General features: G+C 37.0%; 2 protein-coding genes across 3 annotated transcripts; one reads left to right on the top strand and one right to left on the bottom strand.

Annotated features, from left to right (window-relative positions):
- Positions 1-1180: 1180 nt before the first annotated feature.
- Positions 1181-19194, bottom strand: LOC592365 (kynurenine 3-monooxygenase). The gene is made up of 13 exons (XM_791891.4): positions 18982-19194; positions 16596-16665; positions 15178-15275; positions 14564-14653; positions 12550-12598; positions 11396-11483; positions 10854-11028; positions 9543-9800; positions 8795-8884; positions 7851-7908; positions 7500-7582; positions 6028-6189; positions 1181-3969 (listed from the first exon to the last, which is right to left on the bottom strand). Exons 1-13 carry the CDS (start codon positions 19033-19035, stop codon positions 3835-3837), a joined length of 1410 nt encoding a protein of 469 aa, XP_796984.1. The 5' UTR covers positions 19036-19194; the 3' UTR covers positions 1181-3834.
- A 563-nt stretch (positions 19195-19757) lies between these two features.
- LOC105442037 lies at positions 19758-22386 on the top strand. 2 transcript variants are annotated; one of them, XM_030984650.1, is made up of 3 exons: positions 19758-20280; positions 20582-20710; positions 20892-22385. In XM_030984650.1, exons 1-3 carry the CDS (start codon positions 20118-20120, stop codon positions 22295-22297), a joined length of 1698 nt encoding a protein of 565 aa, XP_030840510.1. In that variant the 5' UTR covers positions 19758-20117; the 3' UTR covers positions 22298-22385. The 2 variants fall into 2 exon arrangements, with proteins under 2 accessions (XP_030840510.1, XP_030840511.1); XM_030984651.1 differs by lacking the exon at positions 20582-20710 and having other exon boundaries at positions 20892-22386.
- The last annotated feature ends 2657 nt before the right edge of the window (positions 22387-25043 follow it).

The following is a 25043-nucleotide window of genomic DNA, read 5'->3' as shown; positions in this document are numbered from 1 at the left end:
ACAGGGGGGAGGGGAAAACTGAATTCAGATGAGGATTAAAAGTCAAGAACGGTACAACTAATCGTCTTCTTTCTCCAATGATTTTATGAAACGTAAAAGCTTCCGCGCTTCGCGCAGGAGGGGGGAAAGGGAAAAACTGAATTCAGATGAGGATTAAAAGTCGAGAACGGTACAACGAATTGTCTTCTTTCCCTAATGATTTAATAAAACGTAAAAGCTTCCGCGCTTCGCGCAGGAGGGAAGGGGGGAACTGAATTCGGACGAGGATTAAGAGTCGAGAACGGTACAACGAATCGTCTTCTTTCTCTAATGATTTAATGAAACGTAAAAGCTTCCGCGCTTCGCACAGGGGGGAGGGGAAAACTGAATTCAGACGAGGATTAAGAGTCGAGAACGGTACAATGAATCGTCTTCTTTCTCTAATGATTTAATGAAACATAAAAGCTTCCGCGCTTTGCGCGGGAGGGGGAAAACTGTATTCAGACGAGCAGGCATAGGGGGGGGGGGGGTTGGTTTTCCTCCAAAATATACAGACCACCTCATTGACAAATTCTTATCTCGTTTGCTCTGGTATCAATTACCCAATGTAATTTCTACGTCTAGTCAGATTTCCTACCATAACTTTGACCATAGTGATTATGTGTTATGGAGATGTGTGTTGTACTCTTTGTACTATTCAATGAAACAAAGTTCTAGTAATGATGTTCATATTTTCCTGATCTACTGATGAGAATATCAGGGAAAGATATGAACACTAACAGAGAAATACCGCATATGGTAGGGCTTAAATAAAATATCCTGTTGGAAATATTTAAAGAAAGGCAAAATACTTAGGCCTCATTAAAATAAATCGAGTCTCTGGAAATATTTATTGGAAAGAAAACCAAGAACTAACTAGCAGGGGGACATTACACCATGAAGTGGAATGACACAGCAAGAGTCTACTATGATCGCAGAAAACAGAGATGAGTGGAAAAATGTTGGGAGAAGATACCTTGATAGATAGATTGAATAATAACCAATTCAGAAGTACTCACGCCCAGTTTTCCTGTTACCTGAAGTCAATTGAAGCTTCATCTAATAACTATGCAACATGTTACTGTTTTCGTTAATAACACTCACAGAATACTATGTTTGGTTCAGACAGAATACATGTATATCAACAACTGCAAACATCCACTTAGTGAGAGGAAAAAGCACTTTATTATATATCTATGTACAAGTATAAAAGTTTGTGATGTTCAACAATTGAAAAATAAAATTCACTACACCAGTTCATCAAATTCTTGGAAAAAACTACATCAATAATCATGGAATTACCGGTACTACAATTACCCAAAAGAATAGTGACTTTCTCTGGAATGTTTTTACTCAGTACTTTACTAATACAGACATGCTGCTTTTCAGTGGCGTAGCACGAGCCCACACATGACAGGGCACTGGTCTTACTCGGAAAGTGAAATGCAAATATACAAGGCTAATGATTAGAAGGAGGGTGCAGGAGATAGTCCAGGCTTAATTCCATTCCTCATTTAATATTTGCCAGTGTTTTTTTTTAATGACGAATCCGCCATATACATTACTGTACATATTCGTCGGTTAAAAAAAACATCGACAAAATGTTTCCCCCCTCCTCCCTTATCTCTTTCTTCAATTCTTTTGATTTTATCACTTGATTGGGGGCCCATTTTTCATCATTACAACCTTATAATTACAACACCCAAACAAAATACACAAGATATTGGATACTATTAAAATGCTTGAATCTCACCTTGAAAATCTAACATTTCAGAAACTAATATTGTTTGGCAAGACAAGTTAGTTTGTATTCCTCAAGCTAGTTGGATCAATGCTATTGACGCACGCTGTCATCAGCCCTATAATGGATTTAAAATGGACTCACATGAAGAAAAGAAGAAAAAAAAGCACAATATACAATAAATTTTCCATTATTAATATTACAAAAATATATGACTATGTACATTTACAAAAGCAGGCAATTGGTGCTAAAATACGCAGCCACTGGAATAATCATTTTTTTAGTAATACATTTAATTCAATCACTCAATGAATTGTAGATTAAGGCTAACCTCAGCTGAAAAAGAAAACACAATAACCACATTAACATATTTGGAACTTTAACCTTTAACCTTGGACCCAAAGCTACCGTATACCTAACCCTAACCCCACCGTAACACCCAATTGCAACTTCAGACTTAATCCTCTATCTTTCAAGACTTAAAACCTAATGATACATTATTACAGAATATGTGCATACTATGTAAAGCACACACAAAACAAAATCACTGATTATACATCATGATTTTGCAAGAAGAAAATGGCCTTCTCTATAGGCAGCAATTACACTCATGTATAGAATACTGTGGTGTCTAGAATACTGTGGTGACTAGATTACTGGTTCTAAATGAGATACCGACGCTGAAAATAATGATGTGTACATACACAATAGGAATGTCTAACAAAGGTCACTTCCTTTCAACCATTTTATTTTCCATGAATACTCTGTGCTTGAAAACAACCCATTTGTTTGTCTGAAAGCAGGACTGTCCTACTTGCGCCCTCTTTATAGCAAACAATGCCTAAGCGGTACCCGTTGGTCCTCCATGATCCCTTTTTCTTATTTTAATTGAGAGCTGATTTGACGAGATAACCACCTGCCAGTGACCATGCTGGGAAGTCTAATCCCTCCTGGCCAAACTAGTGCAGACAGGCTTTAAATTGATTGTACTGTGTCAGTCAAAGTGGCCAGAGCCAAAGAGCTCGCAAAAGAGACTAGAGCACTTTGGATGGGAAGCTCATCAACTTTTTTCAACCTAGGACTGCCCACAGGGTCAACCCTTAAAACTTTACTGTTACTCATAAACAATGAATAGGGTTGCTATCAAAAGTCAAGAGTAAGAAGCTGCATCTCCAATAACCTGTTCCCATTTTGAGCTTGAAAACGTAGAACTGGTACCTACTGGTAGTTATAATTATGATAATTTTTATTTTATTCATTTTTCATCAATGTTTTCCCTGAGAAAGAGCATGTATGTAATAAATCTTGCACTCAGCAAAGGAGTTTGAAGTGGAAATGGGTCTGGAGTGGTGTGGGTGGGGTCAAGTGAAGGTTTGATGTCACCCCCCCCCCCCCACACACACACATTTTACAACAAAATATAAGTGACATCATATGTCATAAGAACATAAATAAAATCAGGGTCAGCGATTAAAACCGACATTGTTTCAAACATATACCAAGATTCTAAAAAATCAAGGGATTTAAATCTTTCTTATTTGAGCAGAATGATTCAAATCAAAGAAGTAAATTATAGCTTAAATGAAAAGAAATACGAACAACCCTATGCACAGAGAAGTATTTATGAACTCCACATAATCATTTTTCAACTAATTCTAATTCTGCAAACAAAGTATCACTCTGTCTTTGGTAGAAATCTGAACAACCACTGTCCTCCTGATTAAGGTTCTAAGAAATAATAAGAATATTAACAACTGGTATTTTAGTGCATTTAACTCTCCTATTCAAAATAAAAGCCAAATTGGCTTCAAATCGTAGACAATCGCACAAAAGACCGGACATCACTACGATTCTGAGCCAATTTAGCAAGCTTTCCCCCTCCAAGAGAGCATGAAATCCCTTTAAAATTCAGATTTCATTAAGATTTTACATGTTTACATGTTCATTTATAATGCTGTCACAAATTCTTCAAAAATCTGATCATAGTCAGATAATGTAGTGTGCAGCAGGCTCAAGACATAAAAGGCACTGTACAGCAATGTTTACGATGAAATCGCCTTCACATTTTAATTCCATTAGAAGAAATCTTGTATCCTTTCCGTTAGCATCTCTGTCAACTTGCCAATTTGCATCTGGCGCCCTCTCGAGATGAGCCACACAAGCATGCCCAACGACGATAAACCAAGCAGGATCAGACCATTGTTCACAATCTGTAAAATAAAAAAGAACAAGGAAAGTTCAGGAGGGAGCCATAAAATCTAAAATTGTAATACTCATACTCATACTACAGTCAAACCTGTCTACAGTAACCGCCAAATAAAAGGGAAACACAAAAAGTGGTCTTTGTAGACAGGTTCTTTTAGTACATGTTTCAATGAGAAACCATTTTCAAGGGAAACAAAAACGCGGTCCTTGTAGACAGGTGGTCACTAAAGCAGGTTTCGACTGTACTATTACCACCACTACTAACAATATTCACATCAACATTTTTCATTATCCAGAGAAGTCTCATCAGCATCAATGCTGTTCTTCCCGAGGCCCTGCCATTATCATTACCCCAGCATTTGCCAGGAACCCATTTACACCTAGGTGGAGAGTGGCAAATTTGGAGTAATGTCTTGCCAAAGGGTGTTACTGCTGGGATGGGATTTGAACCCTTGACCCTTTGATTGAGAGTCAAGTGAATGGACCGCTATATCATGACACCTCCACAAATGTAGACATGACTACAAAAGCTGTCTTCTTCAGTAACTTTCAATACACCCATGGCCTTACATTTAAAGTAAATGTATGATTTCTGTTGCATGTATTATTGTGTAAGTCATACAGCAAGGAGGACAGCAACTAAAACTTTCTCCCATGTCACTCTCATAGCTTTTGACTATGTCAAAATATCTCTGTAAGAAAGTGACAAGTTACATTTTCAATACAAATGCTTTCCTTTTTTATAAAAAGTAATGTCTGTATTGGGACTAGACTTAACAAGGACTTCAAAATAACTTTAGGCCAACATTGATGCCAAGTAGGCTACTATCTCAAGATAATTACTCTGTGCTTTATTTTGTCCAAGATAAAAAGTTAGGGTTGCAATTGGTTTTTATGTTTTTAGGTCCAGGGTTTACAGCCAGAATTCTCTTAGTGTAGGATACAGACTGTGGATTGATTGTCACCAAAATGTCTGTTCGAGAACCGTTTTTCTACAATGCAAGAATTGTTTGCTGCTGTAAAATTTGGCCATGTTCGAACATGAACCGCAGACTGAACTTGATCTATCCTAGAACTGTTGTTGGTTGCATGACATGTGCTCCTTCAACAATTACTCCGAGGTCAATCCAACTCAAATGCAACCCTTACTCTAAGCCTATCTTTGACAATGGTATCTGGAGCACATGTAGAGCCGCATGGTCGAGTTGATACATCACCGGACTGTGGATCACAAGGTCCCTGGTTCGAGTCCCGACGAGGCACCAATGTCCTTTGGCAAGACATTAATCTACGTTTGCCACACTCGTTGATGTAAATAGGTACCTGGCAGGAATTCAATTCCTTGAAATGCTTGAGCGCCGTAATGGCAACCATGCTAAAGCAGGGGTAATAACTGCGGAGCGCCAGGAGTGTCAAGTGCGATATGAGCGCTATATAAGAACCCACTATCATTATCATGGTAACTAGGCGTTGTGGCGTGCACCTGTAATCCAGCTAATAATGGAAGTACAAACTGATTCAGCAGAGGGCATAGGTTCGAAACTGAGTCATGTCTTTCGAATGGTGACGTTTAAAGGTCGGTCCCCAGACGTAAATAATCTTATCTGATTGATACCAAACCTGCCAACCTCTGGAGATCAAAAACTGTATTCTTTAATCCCCAAAGTTGTATTCTTAAAAAATAAACACGGACTGTTACGCGGGTTAATGCCTCTTGCAGTTCCTTCATATAGGAAGATTTTTAAAAAATGGATTATGGTTGAATATGCATGATTTTGTTCGATGAACCAATAAACATCCCCAAATTGCCTATGTGAGAGGCTTGAAGGATACTTTACAGGACAGAATGGGCATTTTGCCATTGAAAATTAATTAATAAATGAACAAATTAAAATTTAAAAAAAAAAAAAAAAAAATTGCATTTGCTTCTAAAAATTGTACGAAATACGACTAAATCGTACTGGTTGGCAGGTCTGTTTAGATACACGTCTCTGTAAAAACCCAATACACACACACACACACACACACACACATTATGTGGGGTCATTGAACTGTCCACTCACCTTATCCTGTTTCTTCCACTTGTTGATGACCATGTGGTATCTGATCCGACTGAAGGTTACCATGGAGTAGAGAGGAATGTACTTGGAAGGCAGGAACCAGTTGAGTAACCAGTCAACCTTCTTACGGAAGAGGAACCAGCGAGAGTTCACCAACGACCTCATCTGATCGGAACAAGAAATACACAACAAAGTAGTCCAAAAGTTCAAAGTGTCTTATAGCTTATCTGTACTAGTTGGCCAGAAGGGATTAGACCACACAGTGAGGTCACTGACAGGTGGTTATCTCATCAAATCAGCTCTCAATTAACATAAGAAAAAGGGAACCTATGGTCACCGATTAGGAATTGTTTGCTACATAGAGGAAGCAAGTAGCTATAAATAGTGCAGTGGGGCTTTAAGGCAGCTAGGCTAAAGCCAGGGGGAAAACCAACTTTATTTTGAAGTACGTTGAGCATCCCCTAGAATCCCCTGGAATGGATACGTACACAATATGAATGCAGTTATGATTAACATTATCATAAGTGAAGTGAGCAGAAAGCTCACTGGCAAGACATAATCTACATTTGTCATACTCCATCCAGGTGAGCTAAATATGGGTAGGCGGTAGGAAGAAATTCCTTGAATGCTTGAGCACCCTTTCATGGTAGCTCGGTTAAAGCCGGGGTAATGATATGATTGCAGGGCCCTCAGGGAGAACAGTGTGAATACTGATGAGGCTACCCTGGGTAAACAAGACATATAATTATTATTATTATTGTGAGAGTGAATATTCAGTGTAACTAATGCTTTGTGTAATGGGACTTGTGTCTCATTCTCCTCTTACTTCCTAGTATCATTTTTTTCTATTGACCTCAGTGACCAGTCACCTTTATTTTCTGGGTTAATGAAAAGGATAAAGTGCTGTTTGGTCTACAGCCAGTTCGTCTACTACCCAATTGGTCTATTCCCATATGGTCTACACCCAGCCTGTCTGAATGATCATTAGACCATGTGGATAGTAGGACTGGGTGCAGACCATATGAGAATAGACCAATTGGGTAGTAGACAAACTGGCTGTAGACCAAAAGGCAATAAACCAATGACAAGTTCTAGTGTTAGTATAATCCCACTCCATTTCTCCATTACTGAAGTGTCAATCGGCAATGGGTGTGCATCATTAAAAAAGTTATGAAAATGGATTCTTTGTGGGCAAACAAGGTGGAATATTTTTTTTATCACCTTTTTTAAACAACAACATTTTACTGTATTACTGTTTCGGTGGCAGCTCCAATGAAGCCTTTGGCTTTCCTAGCTGTCTCCACATTCATATGATATTTTTGTTGATGTTGTATTCTATTGTAAATGTTTCTCTTTAACTTGTACGCTATGTTTTGTATTTTATAATGTTTATATGGTGAATAAAATAAAGATCAATTACAATCAGAATTCACATTAAACATAGTTTTCATACATTCCTTGAAGGCCACACTCACCTCCACGTAGTTATACATTGCCAGGTCACAAATGGCCTTTGCATCTGGGCCCCGGAATGTGGAGTAATGCGGAAGCACTTTAGCTGTAATAGAAAGAAAATGAATTGTCTTGAGTTACAATTGAAAAAGATTAAAGAGGAAAGCAGCATGGCTAACAAAAAGAAGCAGACTTCTTAAAATAGTGGCTAAAGAATAAAATTGTAGATAAACTTTTACTACATGTTTGTATCATTATCATAAAAAAGATTTCAATGCATCTAAAACACTTAGAGATCATTCACTGTGGAATAAAGGGGGTGAACATTATTAATTAATTGATTATACTTTGAAAATGTTTTCTGTTATACTTACCAAAGTCACCATCAAACTGATCCATGATTTCATTGAATACTAAGCAATCTTCAAAACCCTGCAATGAGCCAATGATAAGAAATCAAGATAAGAGTTTATACAGGTAACTTAAAAAATAATAAAGATTTACTTACAAGAAAGGCCACTGTGAGACTCCACGAAATCTCAAATGCTCATTAATGTTAATTAATGCACTATGATACCTGCATAACATCAATATGCTTCAGAGGAATTCTGCTCAATAGCTCAGAAACCATCACTGCATTTGGACAAGCACTTTACAAAAAACAGACAAACTAGATAAGTTATGTTTGGTCATGTCCACAGTATTTGTTAATTATTGTGTCCCACAAGTTACCAAGTTATAAAGAAGTGACTTGGTAACATTGCCTCAGTTTCTGAAACAAAATCCTGGATTTAGCTCATGCTGCAATCATTCAGTCAGTCAGGAATCCCATGACTTTTATAAGCCGATCGCCTGTCTGATTATCAAGATATTTATGATTGGAAATCAAAATTTCATTTTTTGTTTTCCTAACGTTTTTTATAACATTACAGTCTATTGGGGAAAATGAGTATGGTAAAAACCGATCACTCAAAGATTTTTACTTTTTTGAGGCACTTCATGATCATTTTGAAGCGCAATTTTTTTTAGGGCATCAATATTACACCATATCACAGACACTGATAACACGTTGGGCCATGCATCCCAGATTTAACTTTGTTAAGCGATGACTTTAACATTTAGCAAATCGTTTGCTTCTAATATTGGGAAACCGAGTGTAAAGGCTTGGTCTCCGCCGCGAAGTCCTCATCAAGGCCAATGACTTCAGAATCACTCAATGAGGACAACTGTAAACAAAATATTTGGCACAAAACTTGGGAAATGAGTGACAGACTATGCCTTTGACTTGCCAAGGAATGTGGAGCAAATATATACTTACGCAGTTCATTCCTTGTCCATAGAAAGGCACCATGGCATGCGAGGCATCTCCCATGATAACAGCCTTGTCTTGATAGTGGTACGGGGAGCACTGGACAGATCAAAGATAGAGACAGATTAACAATATTCATAGAAGTCAACACTTTTCATCTAAATCTACATGTATACAATGTAACCCTGTAGAAAGATATGACTTCTTCCAACAACAAGGGACCTGTTTCACAAAACTTGTCATCAGTGGCAAATGACATTCTTTGTTATAAGCTACTGAAATCCTTGCTTCTGATTGGTTATCAGCAGATTTGTCACTGATTTTTGTCATTTGTCATTGAAAAATGCTTTGTGAAACGGGTCCCAGTTCCATCAATATTTGCAGGGATCACTCAGCCATGAGCACTAGATTAGCTACAGGCCTTTCAGGTTGCGGTTATGTCATTCTATCAAACTGTGTGAGTATTTTGGTATCAAAGTCAAATGCATTTACAATGCAATTACTATTTTGCATCTGATTGCTCATTAAACTTGTAGCCCTTTTCATGCTGCTCAAAACAAACCAAAACCCAAATAAGTTCATAAAGATAACAATAATTATCATCATTTTGAGAGTTTTAAAATATGATTAACTTCCTATATTCTTATGGATTACTATTAGCTCTGTTTTAGTCTCGCTTCTAATACATCATTCCTGCAAGGAAGTAAGTATGTAGGGATCTGAAAATGAATTGAGAGACCATGCATTCACATCTCACCTTAATGGACACCAGAGGGAGGTGTGTGCTGCTGTTGTAGGTTTCTTTGAGGCTCTGCACCCCTATCTTCTCAATAGCGTCAGGGAAGTACTTCTCAAAGAATGCCAGCACGCCCTCGTCCCCCTGGGCCTTGATGCCTTCAAACTCCTTGAAAGGCATGAAGAGGGTCAGCGTGAAGGAGCCGTCCTGGTTAGGCAATGCAATCATCATGAACTCGTTCCGCGGCCATATGTGGAGGTAGTTGATCTCCATGTTGTGCTGTTTCATGGCAGAATCAAAAGCGTAGTAGCGAAAGCACAATTAACTTCATAAATTGGATCTCAAAAACATGGATAATTCCATAAATTAGGGACACACTTTATAAGGAGCCCACACGTATTTGTGGTTCTGAGTAAAGACTTAAATAGTGGAGTGAGATTGTTAAGTGATTCTAGGTATGAAGATGCAATATTATACTTGGAAATCACTTTACAATCTCAATCCATTATTTAAGTCTTTACTCAGAGCCACAAATCCATGTGGACTCCTTATGTAAGTGGGACACCAAAAATGTCACAAAGTGGGTCCCTAATTTATGGAATTACCCACATACAAGCACATAAAGGGAAACAAATAAACAAATTACACAAATAGGATTTTGTGTAAGTTCTTTTAAGGGGATGTAAGTTTTCCAGATTTGTTTGCATTAAAAAAAAATTCCTGTATTTCCATGTTTTTCTGCTTTGGGTGCCAGAGGAATATCGTACTTTTGTGTACTTAACAACATGTAATCAAAATGTGTTAATGGGAGTTACTGGTATGCTTTCCACTGTTTTATGATTTGTTCTGCATCGGATCTATCCACTTACCAACAATTTGTTTACCTGATTTCAGCCGACTCACTAAGCAGCTTAATAGCCAGTCTTGCAAATCAATTCCTAACAACTCACCAAGAATTTCTTATACTACTTAAATAAATAATTTGTTTGTTTTGTTTTTGTTTTTGGTATGTTTTTAGTGCATGTCAACCAACTTTCAATTACATTGTAATACATGAATACTCCTTTTCTATGTGTGTGATTATGTAATACTTGTACTATGTTACCATTTCAAATTGTTTATGACTATGTCGTTGTTGGATGTATCACTCATAGGCCTTTTTAGGCCGGCCTTCTGATGACGGGTGTGATTTTTTAATAAAGAAACAAACTAAACTAAACTTTATTTTGCGGGGTCACAACAACTCATATAAGACACTCTAAGCTGTTTTTTTTCTCACAGGACAGCTATAAATAATTAAATACAAATTAATTTCCAAACATGAGCACCCACCTGCCCATCGGTACCGGGCACGGGGGGAACACAGAGCTCCATGTAGCCGTGAGGGATGTATTCCTGACTGAAGTCTATCAAAGTCTTCCTCATCAGCTGGCGTCGTACGCAGGAATAGGCCCCGTCGCATCCAAAGATCAGATCCGCATGGGCCTCCACCTTATGGTCATTCTTACTGTGCACATGATAACAAGAGTTTTTAAATAAAATGTTTTCTCATAGTGCAATCTGCATTGACTTACTGTTCTGATTTGCATTTTTGCAGGCTTAGAGTGTGCATTTATTACCCTTCATAGATAGAGGGATACATAGATAGAAAGAGAGAGAGAGAAAGAAAGATAGGCAGATGGCTAGAAAGATAGATGGATACATACATGTAGATAGAGATAGATAGAGAGAAAGAAAGAGAGACGGATAGATTGTCAGATAGATGGATATGTAGAAAGATAGAGAGAGAGAGAGAGAGAGAGAGAGAGAGAGAGAGAAAGATACCGCAGACAGATATATAGCTAGATAGATATTTAATGGATCAGTATACTCACTCTGTGAAATGGAGGATTCCATTATCTAAATCCAGTTGACTCAACCTGTGATGAAAATGCATCGTCACTGATTCCACCTTCTCAGCAGCTGGAAACACAATGTCATAATTCATAACAGTTTTATAATACGATAGACACATTTAAAGCTCTGTTGCAATACAGTTACAATTTCAATGTTAAATCAATACATTCATTGGTAGGATTACTGTTTAGTATGTTTGAAGCGTTCACGACTTATATGACTGGTTCTGTTTCATGCAAATTATTTTTATGCAGTGAAAAAATGAAATCACTGACCACAAGCCTGGATTTCTCTCCCTGCAAAACCCAGCCTTCTTTCAAAATCTGCAGAAGTGTCTTGTTTTACAATTCTCAAGTCAATTCAATTCAATTCAAAGTACAAATCGTAAATACAGAATACATAATAGACCATTCAATATATTGAATATATACATTTTGGAGGACAGTTAATGACATCAATTAATATCTAGCATAAAAGTTGTTTTAAATATCTCATATAACCACAAACAGTGCTAATATCGAATGGGAATTTGTTTGATTTCTTTATGTTCTCAAGCCAAAGATTCAAAGCAGTGTCATAGTCAAGTGGTTCGAGCAGATGAGCACTTAAAGCCCGTCTGCACTAGTTTGGCTAGGGGGGAATAGACCTCCCTGCAAGTTCACTGACAGGTGGTTATCTCATCAAATCAGCTCTCAATTGACATAAGAAAAAGGAGATCATTGGGGACCAACGGTCCGATTAGGCATTGTTTTCTCTATAGAGGGCGCAAGTAGCTATAAGTAGTGCAGTGGGGCTTTAATTGGATTTCAGACGGTCATGTGTCCAAGCCCAGACATGGCACCAATGTCCTTAGACACTTACTATGACATTAGCTTTTGCACCGATTGCTCCACAATTGATTTCCTACAGCAACACAAAACAAATTCCAAACTCCAACCCTGGACCATCCTCTATAACTAACCCTTAGTCCCTAACCCTACATGTTAAATGTAACAAAGCCTGGAGCAAATGTTGGTGAAGACTATGTCAGGTCATTTGTCAGTTCACATGTTACAATGTGTGTAATTGAACTTGAATGATAGTTTCCTTTTATCATCATTAACGTAAGAATAATAGATGAACAGGGACTCACCAGACAGAAGAAGTTCATTGAGTTTTCTCCTGTCAACTGAGAGAATAGCCTTTTGTGAAGAAATGTGGAAAAAAAAAAAAAAAAAAAAGAGAGAAAAAAAACAAATCTGTTTGAGATGTGGTCTATTAACTTCATATAAGCCATATATAATTTTCTCTTTAACAAACAAGAATTCCTTTACAGACTCTGAGTTAGAATCACGATGTCTATACTGTGTAAATACTCTACCGTACTTTGAGCTTGGTATGAAAGAAAAGTTAAATATATGATAAAGGTACATCTATGTCAACTGAAAAATATATATAATGTTCAATAAAACTTGACCAGGGCTATTGACATAAAGAGTACATGCAAGTCAGCTTTAAATTGACAAGAAACAGGAAATTATCAAAGACATATGATAAAATAGAGTGATTAAATCATTTACACCACCAGTGAGAGGTGGGTAAATAATCAAGATAAATCAAATACTGATATGAACTGTTGTATGAACTTTGGATGCTTATCAGCAAGGCGTAAGAACATTTTAGTCTTACAACATTGGGCCTCAAAATGAGATCTACTCAAATAGGAGTGATAGAGCTTGAAATCAAGCAAAAGTTTGACAAAGGCACAAGCCTGTTAGAGGTAAAGGCCAGTTTTGGAAACACCCCCCTCTCAAAAAATGAAATGGAAGCTCTTGTTACCAATCATGTGAAAGAATATGTTTTGACTAATACGTGATGATACAAATTTTGCCGGGAAGGCACCTACATATTGATATATTTGGTAAATTAGTTTATCTATTTGGACGTGATAGATATAATGCACGTGCCAAGCATGTGTCACGCACGTGTGCGTAGTCCCATACATCTTTCTGTGTACAGTGCTTGTAACTTTACCAAGACTGGGCAAGACATGGCGAGACCAAGACCTTGCAGTACACACCAATACTTATATGCTAGATGATCAACCTTTACTGATTGATTCCACAGCGTTTGTTTCATAATGCAATCGCATGACCAGAAATGATCTTTGTCTTAAACTGGCATCCATGTAGTGTTAATAGGCTACAAGATGTACATGTACATGTAAACATCATTCAAAGTGCTAATTATATTGAATGTTCAGACAGAACACAGAAGTTATCAATAACAGTTTCTCATTTTGAGATTTATTGAATTGATATTAAATAAGACAAGGTTATTGATAACAATTCAAAGTCATGGCTAAAAGCTGACACATCTTGAATTTACAAATAAAACTGCAACATATAAAATATATGCAAGTAGTATAAAGTAAAATAGGCAAATATGAAATGAATACATTCAGTAAGTCCATTGATATGGTAAAAGGAATACAAAAGAAAAAGAAGATTATGAAGAGAAAGAAGAAAAATAAGGAGGAGAAAACAAAGGAAAAGTGGGGGGAAAGATAGCAAGAAAAAAGAAGAAAATATGGTTGATCAATAGTAAAATGAGAGTTGTCAATTGATATTTATAAAACCGAAATAAAATACAGTATTCAATTAGAATTCCAGTAATGAAACTGTACCTGACCAGTCGCCCAGTGTAACATCATGTAGATAACTTTTTGAAGCAATAGCCTTGCCAATTAAACATACTATTTACTTGGTGTACATGTATAGAGACAGGCTGCTATATCATAATCATACATATTGTTCAGAAAAATGGTTCAATGCAAGTATTTTGATTCATAAGTTATTGAAATAACATAATAATAATATATATAATGTAACATCACAAAAAGATTAAGTGATGTCATATGGTATAATCACCCAAAAGAGATGTCTGATACTAGCAACCTAGGTGTGCACAGTGACACAATTTCTGCCTAATGTTCTGTTGCATCTAGCCCATAAATTAGCAACACCTCATTTCCCAACTTCAAAAAGTGGACATTTTGCAAATTTAATGAATGAATAACAGCCTTCTAGAAAAACAGCCCAGTCTAAGGAACTTCGTCGGGCAGCCATTGTGAAGGAAAAATGAAGGAAAGCAAAGCAATTATTTACCTCTCCTTTCGTTCCATAGGGCTGAGCACTCTTCTTCCCATCGAGACTGTGGATGAGACGAGCGTGCATGGGAATTCCTGATTTCACCACCTAGGGTACCAAAAAAATGTGAGATTGATATACTAATCATTGGTAATGGTAAAAAAATAACTGATAATAGAATGGTAAAAGAATACACAAAGGACACTGCGTACAGATTGACCTGGCAATGGCTAGATATTTCAAGAAAATGCAATATAATTAGATAAAGATATTCAAAATAATTTTCCTGAATTGGATCCAAAATGATTTTATCAATATTCAGGTGGTCCAAGGCTTGCTAAGGACTCTAAGGTCCTTAAGATAAACTCTCAGCCAATCTGAGCCATATTTTGAAGCACGTTTTATGACTAATGTTTCATAAATAAGTTCAGTTGAGAATATATGCCATTCTGCTGCTGATTTTCAAACCTGTACAGTCAAAATTCAAAACTGTCGCGGTTATATACACGTTTGAACCCCTTTTAGACCACCCTGATATTGATATTGCAGGCTATTGCGAATGTAGCTTATAGCAGTACTTGTAAATTGGCATTGAAAAAGAGTTTCAGAAACAGGGTCCAGACACAACTTACCTCTTCTTCTAAGCCTATGTGCCGTAATGCAGATCGCCCTCTCACAGAGAGAGCAAGATTGATGCTACGACCTGCCACATGCTCTGCTCTGCGAATATCTGTCAAGCAAACAAGAAAATGGAACAAACTCTTAGTTTATTATGTTTTTAAAAGCATTGTTTAACAATGTTGAATCTGAGATGCATGGCCCTACGTGTTATCAGTGTCTGTGATATGGTGTATTATTAACCGTATCAGACATCTGAGCAGCTCAATTTTTAAATGTTATTGCCCTCAAGGTTTGATGGATAAGCCAACAAAACTACAATATTTTAGCCCGCTCAGAAAAGTCAATGGGATTTTGTGTGTAATTTGCCGGTCAATATGGTTATACAGTAAACCAATGAACAAATATTTTAGCCCGCTCAGAAAAGTCAATGGGATTTTGTGTGTAATTTGCCGGTCAATATGGTTATACAGTAAACCAATGAACAAATATTTTAGCCCGATCTGAAAAGGCAATGGCAAAATGCGTGTTAAACTAGTGAGCAATAATATAGAGCCAGTTGTAATTTACATCGCGCATCAGCTACTGTAATTTACATCGAGCATCGCGTATAAGAAAATGCGCACTTTGCGTGAACTCTATTGTGACGTAACAATCACACCCTAGGCAAACTGTTTGCAGTTTATCGAAAATTTGTCAAACACTGGATGCACTGTGCAGGTCTGACAATGTTTTTGCAACTTCTAATGCTAGGAAACCCTGTGTAGCCTACATAATTTAAGAGTATAAGATAGTAAGAGTTTCTTGTTTGCTCTAGATGTCTCATGTGGTTAATAATAGTAATATTGACTGCCTAATTCAGGGCAATACGACTTCTCATATATCACCCTCACCTTCGGTTCGGGCGATATATGTCGTATTGCCCAGAAGGCAGTCAATATTACTTAAATATTGAACTCCAACAAAAATTGCGCTTCAAAATGATCAGGAAGTGCCTCAAAAAAGTAAAAATCTTTGAATGACCCGTTTTACCATACTCGTTTTGCCCAATAAACTGTATTGTTATGAAAATCGCAATATGAAATTTCAATTTTCAATCATAAATATCTTGATAATCAGACAAGCGATCGGTTTGTAAAAGTCATGGGATTCCTGAATGACCTAAAGGTTTATAATTATGATTGCAGCATGAGCTAAATCAAGGATTTTGTTTAAGGATCTGAGACAAAGTTACAGGATCCCTTTGAAGTAAATGTTGGCACGAGTGTTGAATGATGTAAAATTGAAAGTCAGACATTTAACATCAGGTGTAGAACACTATGTGATCAAATAAGCCATAAAAATTATTTAAAATAAATCCTATACTGAAACTGAAAGGGTTAATACAGTACAACAATGACAGTAATTATTGACTGCCCCTTTTAATACGTACCTTCTCTGGATTCATAGAGATCCACTGTATACCCTCGCTGTGCCATGTAACACGCCTGCATAGCACCAACCTGTCAAAACATCATGGAAAAGAGGAACTTGGTCAGTCATAACATACATGTACATGTACATCAGAGCATCTAAACTGCAACAGTGGTAGCATTGCACTGTGTCTGTGGTATATTGGTCAAGGCTCTTGATTTCAGGTTCTGGGTTCGATCCCAGTTTTATGCAGCTTTATGTGGATGCAGTTTGGTCAATGCAAGAATGAAGAATACATGACTGTGTACATTACCTATAGATCTTACTATGAATATGAGCTAATATTTAGGCAATTTAGCAAAGTCTGAATCTGAATCTGAATCTGAATTTGAAAATAAAACGGCTCAACACTCATGGTTGGGTAAAACAAGTTGCATGGACTGGAAAGTATTCACCTGTCTTTTTCAGGCTCCTTAGCTTAGTAAGACAATGTCTTGTTGTAATGCCCTCCCATAGTTCATCAGTACACCACTGAAAAAAGGCCTGTTATAAGTTTCTTCAGAGCTAAAATAGGCCTACTTCTAAAGACAAATGAGTGGTATTATCATCATCATTATATCATTATCACCATCATCATAGTCATCATCTTGATCATAAAAATGTCATCATGATCATCATAATCATTGTCATAATCATCAACACAACTTTGGCACTTTCAATCATTATCATCATCACCACCAGAGCAACTTTAGAATCAATTTAATACCCGACCACAAAAATTGACCAGACATTGGTACTCAAGTCAAGGCTTCACCAATTAAAGGTAATACAAAGTTTTGGTAAATTTTGAAAATTTGGTGAATAGTGAATCTTTACAATTTTGATATATTTGGATGCCCCTGTCGATGTATTATAAGCACACAAATTTTTAGCCCCTAAAACACTTCTGCTTTCGAGAAAAATGGAATATAAAAAATTACTGGTGCTCTCAGTAAATTTTAATAAATTTCAAATAGCGTCTACGGCCGTACAATGGTAGCTGCGATCATGCAAATCTCAGAATATGTAGTTGTGATATATAATTTCCAAACGGGAATAGCTAATTAGTCGATTTCAGTCAAGAAATATTGTTTAATAGCTTAATTAATATATTGACCTTGAGAGGGAGCTATACAACATATAGACCGAAAACTTCAGTCTCTCTAATCGTCGGTTGTTCCACTGAGACTACGTCTGGCTCCACTAGACCTCCGATTATAGATACTGAAGTATGGCCTATCGGGACTGTACGGAACAAATGGTTCGGTTCGACCGGACCGCGATGAATGAGATATGCAACGAGATTTTCACTCTTTACATCCTCGTAACTGCTGCAATTATAATAAAAATTAAAAATAACATGTATATTGCTTATTTGACTTACGATAGCTTGCTCATTTAGATCCTAAATTAATGATTAATCCGAGAAATTCTCGTCGTCAAAATTATCCGTCTTGGTTTTAGTTGATGAATATTCATTTTTTCTTTTCGAACGTCCAATAGCTACCGTAGCTACCTACGAGTCAGCCCGGCTTGACCAACGAACTCCCACGAAACGAGTGCTCTGATTGGCCATTGGCTATGTTTTGGTAGGTTGAACCAGAAATATATCGGCCGCCGGGTAATAGTTTGAATGCATGAACGTACTGATTCGCGGTTCTGAGATAAAATTGGATAACTCATAATAAGTAAGTCGTAAATTTCACATTCTATAATAGGTTAGCAAATTTTGAAAACTGTAATTAGGAGGTATATATACCGACCTAATTTACATCTGATTTAGAAATCAGAAAATAAGATCTAAATAAAGAAAATCGGGGAGAAAATGTTTTGAACGAAAAGATGTACATCGGTGCCTTTAGCCACCCCCACGGTACAAGATCCTAGCTGGGTTGCCGTCTGTATTTGGGAATGTCAACAAATGTCAGTTTTATAAAAGAAATGACCAAATCAGACGGTTATTTCTGTCTATACAACATAAAGAGTTGACAATTTCATAACTTTAGACTCGATTTCAACCGCGACAACGATCACTGAATATTTACGGATCGCATATGCTTCCAATATGTTCATTTGAACCAAATTCATGACCCCATACCAAAACTTTGTATTACCTTAATGAAGCTAAATCTGAAGACGAATGTCATCATCATCAGCATCACCATCTTCAATCATCATCATTATCATCATTATCTGTCATCATTCATTAGATCTACAATCATAAACACCGAAAAGAGATCATCATTGTTGACTGAGTCATCATCATTGTTGACTGAGTCAAACACGTAGCACGCTGCATTGTCAAATAACTAAATAGGTCTAGATCTAGATCTAGATCTAGTCTATGTTCTTTGCACTTAGCTTACCAATCCTCCTCCGACAATCGCAATTCTGCTCTTCTTTCCGCTGGAATCGGCCATCTTGAGCTGATTGGACTAGCTACGTTCCTCGAGACTGGATCTATCCCTACTACGCCTAGTAGTAGTACTGTTTGAACCTGAACCCTTGACTTCTTTCGGTTAAAACGCCGGGTATAGTACAGTGCGTCCCTAGATTCACGTGTAGGTTGTTGCGAAATTATATTGTTACAAAAGGGCACTACATGCAGCGCGCGCGGTGCGGTCGGCTCGCTCGGCTGGTCTGGCAATCGCAACAGTGCACAGTGTTGTAGCTCCTAGGCCCTTGGCAAGGGTGTGATATGGGTGTGTCTGGGGGTCGGGCTTCAGCTGTAGGCGCTGGGGTTATAAAATCTGCATTTTCAGTGCCGCATTTGACTTTTCTCTCGATCTCTCCCGTATGGATTGCATAATGTAGTCTATTTTTAGGCAAGGGTGGTACTTGGGTGTGTCGGAGGGGGAGGGGGGAGGGGGAGGGGGAGGTGGGGGAGGGGGAGGGCTAATTGAGCTAAATGGGGTGGTTCATATCATAAACGTTATGGTCATATAATCTGCGTTTGACATTTCTCTCCCCGACCCCCCTCTGTGAAGCCAAGTTTTAATTCAAGGAGATTAACCACTACACGACTGAGACGGGATAGAAGATAGGTACCCCTATATAGGAAGTGTTAATTGGCATTTCCGGTTAATTAGTTAATCCTTCCGGTTAATTAGTTAATCCTTCCGGTAAACAATAGGGGAGTTAATTGGGGTGTCCTTCCGGCGGAAGTTACGTAATGAGGGTACATCCCCTGGAGGAAGTTCTTTTGTTTACATCATTCATTCATTCATGGAGAGGTGGAGGATGGACGTGTGTAGGGTACGAGGGACAAGGACCAAATGACCAAACAATGGGCCACCCGGCATGTATGTTGAATGTGTGTGTTACCGACCAATGAGAATGCGAGGATTTTTTTAGAAAGGAAGTGACCCAAAGTTGGTACTTGTTTGTGATTGGACGAGAGAAAATGGTGAACCTATGGGCAAGTATCATATGACATCTAACTGTCGTTGAGTCAACATCGCTTTGTTTTTGTTGTAATACTGGCCAGATTCTATAATGTACCATGATTTCTACATGTGATTTAATGCACAAGCTTCGGGCATGTACATGCCTGGAAGAAGTATCGAGTTTTCGTGAGGAATATTATGAAGACCTTGAACCAGAACAACATGCTTTGGTATTTGCAAGGTCATCCTACTTTTTGAGTTTGCAGGACTTGGAAGATGGTAAGTGCTAATCATATTTATTTATTTATTTTCATATTCATAATTGAATAATTTTGTAGTGTTACCATATCGGGTTTGCATCTGGAATTCAAGAAGGAGATTAAGCATCGAAAATCCATAATAGGCAACGATGTGACATAATGAGTGTTTTTTTTTTGTTCAATGCAAATTAAATAATGATTGATATCTCCATTTGAAACATAAACTCACGTGTAAGCAAAAAAAAAAAAAGATTTATAAAGTATTATAAAGTATACATTCAAATTATAAATTTAATTAAATTATTCAATTATACTTGTAGGGATTACCGATGATGATTTAGTGGATGTGTTCGTCGAGAACCAACAGCCCCCTCTCCCCCTAGCAACGCAGCACCAGCAAGGTCTTCCACATGACGCAGCTACTCCATGGCAACCAAATTTTGATGACGGTTAGTGTATACTTCATTTATATATACATCAATGCAAAGGATCATTGGATGAATGTTCATTTTTTTTTTTTCATGTATGAAGACAACACAATACATTGTAGCGGTTGAATGAAACTTTTTATCCGTTCTTATATATCTTTTTTTTTTTTTTTTTTTTTTTTTTTTTTTTTTTATCTCATAGGCATTTCCGATGACCATTTAATGGAGATGGACATCAATACAAATAAGCCATGTGACGCAACATCAGTACCTGGCCCCTCTAACCGCCAACCAGCAGCAACAGCAGTGGCTGGACCCTCCCGCCATTCAGCATCAGCAGTGGCCGGACCCTCCCGACAACCACCAGCAGTGGCTGGACCTTCCCGTCAACCAAGAGCAGTGGCCGGACCCTCCCGACAACCACCTTCAGTAGCCGGACCCTCCCACAGTCAACCAAGAGCATCAGCAGTGGCCGGACCCTCCCGACAACCACCAGCAGTGGCTGGACCTTCCCGTCAACCAAGAGCAGTGGCCGGACCCTCCCGACAACCACCATCAGTAGCCGGACCCTCCCACAGTCAACCAAGAGCAGCAGCAGTAGCCGGACCCTCGTCTTTTCATGTTGGGGGATCTAAGAAACGTGTTGTAGATGCACCGCCTGCAAGAGAACCCAATCTCCCTACTCATCACGTGACCAAAGTGAGTCAAAAACATGTACGCAAATACAATGCTAATGTAACTGATTACACCGTTTCTTTCCAACCCATAGAAAATAACGGTCCCATGATAGAAATGATGCCACGCGTAAATGAGATGTTTGAAAATATCATTGAAGAGATGGTTGAGGGGGTAAATGATAGAGATTTTGTTAGGATTGTTTTCAATTCCCCACAATTAGATAGACCCATTAGTATGCCATTTGTAAGGAGGGATCAAATGAATCACGAAGCATTTGCAACCAAACTTGAGAATACTATTCAATCGAATGATAAGGTAAGCTTGGACGAAACAGTCTCTTTCAACATATTACACATGGCTATGCCAAATGGTGGTGGTTCCAATGTGAAGTGCTTAACCATCGAAGAGACATTGTCCAGAAAAAGATGCATCATCAGGATGAAGAATAAAGATAACATGTGTTGTCCAAGGGCTATCGTAACTGGCATTGCCCGGATTGAAAAACACCCTAATTTTGAGTCGATCAAACGTGGTTACAAACAGCAAAGGGAATATGCCATTGAGCTGTATAAACAGGCCAAACTTCCAGAAAATACCAAATGTGGCATCGAAGAGATTAAACTCTTCGAAAAGACGGAATTCATGGCCGGTTTCAGGGTGGTGGTTGTTTCAAAAGAGCACTTAAACTTCATTACGTATGCTGGCCCCGAAGACAGGCAGCATACCATTTATCTGTATGTTCATGACAATCACTTTGATCTCATTACATCAATGGCCGCCTTCTACAACAAGTCATATTTTTGCCACGAGTGTTTGGTAGGATACGACAAGAAACTCAGACACGACTGCATTTTCCGCTGCAAACTTTGCAAGGGAGATGACTGCCCCGCCTCCAATGACCCCGATTCCTACAAATGCATTAGCACCTGACTTGATGTACAAAGAGCATTAGCGCCTTTACACCTTCTTATTTTGTTTTCTTTAAACAAAAAAACTTTTTTATCATTACGTTTTTTCTTTTTTCTTTTAAAAGTTTCATAATATTATTATTTTTTTTTATTTTTTTATTTTTTTTTGGTAGATCATTTTGCACGAACCGATCATTTTTTTGTCCACTTTGAAGACTTGATTCTTTAAAGATGTCATTTCTTTTTCTTTAAAAAAGGTGTATAACATTTTCTTTATTAGATAATTTTGCACGAACCGATCTTTTTTGTTTCCACTTTGAAGACTTGATGCAAACAAAAAAGTGTTTACGCCTGTACGCTTTTTTTCTTAATTTATATTAACATTTTTTTTTTGTGTGTGTGTGTGTTAACTTTCTGTCAAGATGATATTTCTTTATCTTTAAAAAAGTTTTATAACTTTTTCTTTACTGATAAGTTTGCACGAACCGATCTTTTTTTCCACTTTAAAGACTTGATGCAAAAAAGTCTTAACGCCTGTACGCTTTTTTAATTTGTTTTAACATTTGTTTTTTGTTTTTTTTGTTTAAATTTCTGTCAAGATGTTATTTCTTTATCTTTAAAAAAGTTTTAAAACTTTTTCTTTAAAAGATAATTTTGCACGAACCGATCTTTTTTTTTTTCCACTTTGAAGACTTCATGCAAAAAGATGTTAACGCCTGTACGCTTTTTTAATTTGTTTTAACATTTCATTTTTTTTGTGGTTGGTCATTTTGCACGAACGGATCATTTTTTTTTCACTTTGATTCTCTCAAGACGTTATTTCTTTTTCTTTTAAATAAGTTTTATACTTTTTTTTTTTTTTTAAAGATCATTGTTGCACGAACCAATCTTTTTTTTTCCTTCCACTTTGAAGATTAGATAGAAAAAAAAAGTGTTAACGCCTGTACGCTTTTTTACAAATTTGTTTTAAATTGTTTTGATTTAACTTTCTGTCAAGACGTTATTTCTTTTTCTTTATAAGATTATTTTGCAAAACTCGATCATTCCCCCCCCCCCCACCCCTTTGAAGACTTGATGTACAAAAAAGCATCAACGTCTGTACACTTTCTTTATTCTTATTTTTATTTTTTTAAACTTTCTGTCATTACGTTATTCTTTTCTTTAACATTTTGTATAATTTGTTGGATCATTTTGTACGAATCGATATGTTTAACCCTATTTAAAGACTTGATGCAAAAAAGTATTAATACCTGTACATTTTCTTACTTTATTTAATTTTTTTTTACTTTACGTCAAGGGCGTTATTCCTTGTTTCTATACAGACTCGACATGAATTTTTCTCTCGTAATAATGTACAAGTTCCGACAAGATTGAGAACAACTTTTATATGGTTGCATGTTTAAGAAACGATTTGTATATATATATTTTTTTTTGTCAATTTTTTTTTTAATGCACTGGACGGCCCTTTCAATATCGAATAATGATCTTCCAAGGGGGCCCTGTCTTTATAGTTCAAATGCATTTATAATGAAAAAAACATATTATATAAATTATAATACAATAGAAACAAGAATAAAGTACAAAAACATTCAAAACTAAGATTTAGAACAATGACACAGCATAACTCCCCAAAAAAGGTTTACAAAATATGACAATACTGTCATACAATATCAATATAAATATGAATCAAAAGACAGAAATCGTTTCTCAGAGGGCATTCACAATACTTATCTGTTCATATTACATCTTCAATGATAATAAAGATAATTTACTTGTACGTAAATCAGGCGATAGGGTACTCCACATGAGTGAACCTTAGTAGTGAAGGGATCTTGTAAAACAATCAGTTGTAGGTCTTGTGATTAAGAGTAGGGAATGTTCCGCATGTCTCGTATAAATGAACACTGGTACAAAATTCTCGGAATAATAATTGTTTTCAGCTCCAAAGGTATACATTTTGTTGTGTGTGGATTATATGCATATTATAGACAAAATGTGGTACTCCATTCTCCGACAAACCGATTGCCAAGAATTTTCAGATAACATAAAAAAAACATGAGGTGTAGAAATCTGCGTTAAATACAAGTCTTGCATAGTTGGGGTTTGAAATGTTTGAACTCTTGTTATGTTACATATTGCACCCGGCACCTCGCCACAGTATTTTCACAGTAGTTAATGTACGATTTACAAAAGAAAAGAGAAGAATATTATTATAGGTCATTAATAAAACACGTTTGGGACAAGAGATATCGATTGTGTCTGATAAAACCAATAGTTATTGGCAATGCAGTACATGATCTATAAATGCGACATTTCCAAAGTAGGGAAGACTTAATGATCAATACAAGTCCTGATTTATATTCGTGTTTCACTTGTTCGAGAAATGATGATATTACTGCTTCAAAGGCTGTAAAATCAGATCAATGCAGATTGTTACTAATATTCGATATTCTAGCAAGTAGTAACTGTTTGCTTCGGCAGTTTAGATGACAAGGGGGTGGGGGTATCAATGATGATGATTATTACAAGTGGAATCTCGAAGGATAATAACATTTGAAGTAGATTGTAAAGGTTTTTTTTTCTCCTTTAAATTGGAGTTCTGCTTTAGAATAGAAGTCAGTTGAAGAACTAGGTGTTCGATAAACAATAGCAATTAAACGAAATTGTGGATATTTAAATCTTCCTTCAAACCTTAACATTTCAAGGTTCTCATGTTTTAAATCATGTTTGCAGTTGTAAATCAAATTCTAATTTCTAGTTAATATAAC

The sequence above is a fragment of the Strongylocentrotus purpuratus genome, unplaced genomic scaffold, assembly GCF_000002235.5.
Source record: "Strongylocentrotus purpuratus isolate Spur 01 unplaced genomic scaffold, Spur_5.0 spur5_scaffold_14, whole genome shotgun sequence".
Classification (NCBI taxonomy): Eukaryota; Metazoa; Echinodermata; class Echinoidea; order Camarodonta; family Strongylocentrotidae; genus Strongylocentrotus; species Strongylocentrotus purpuratus.
Note: the sequence above shows the minus strand (reverse complement) of the source record. Positions and strands in the feature narration are given on the sequence as shown.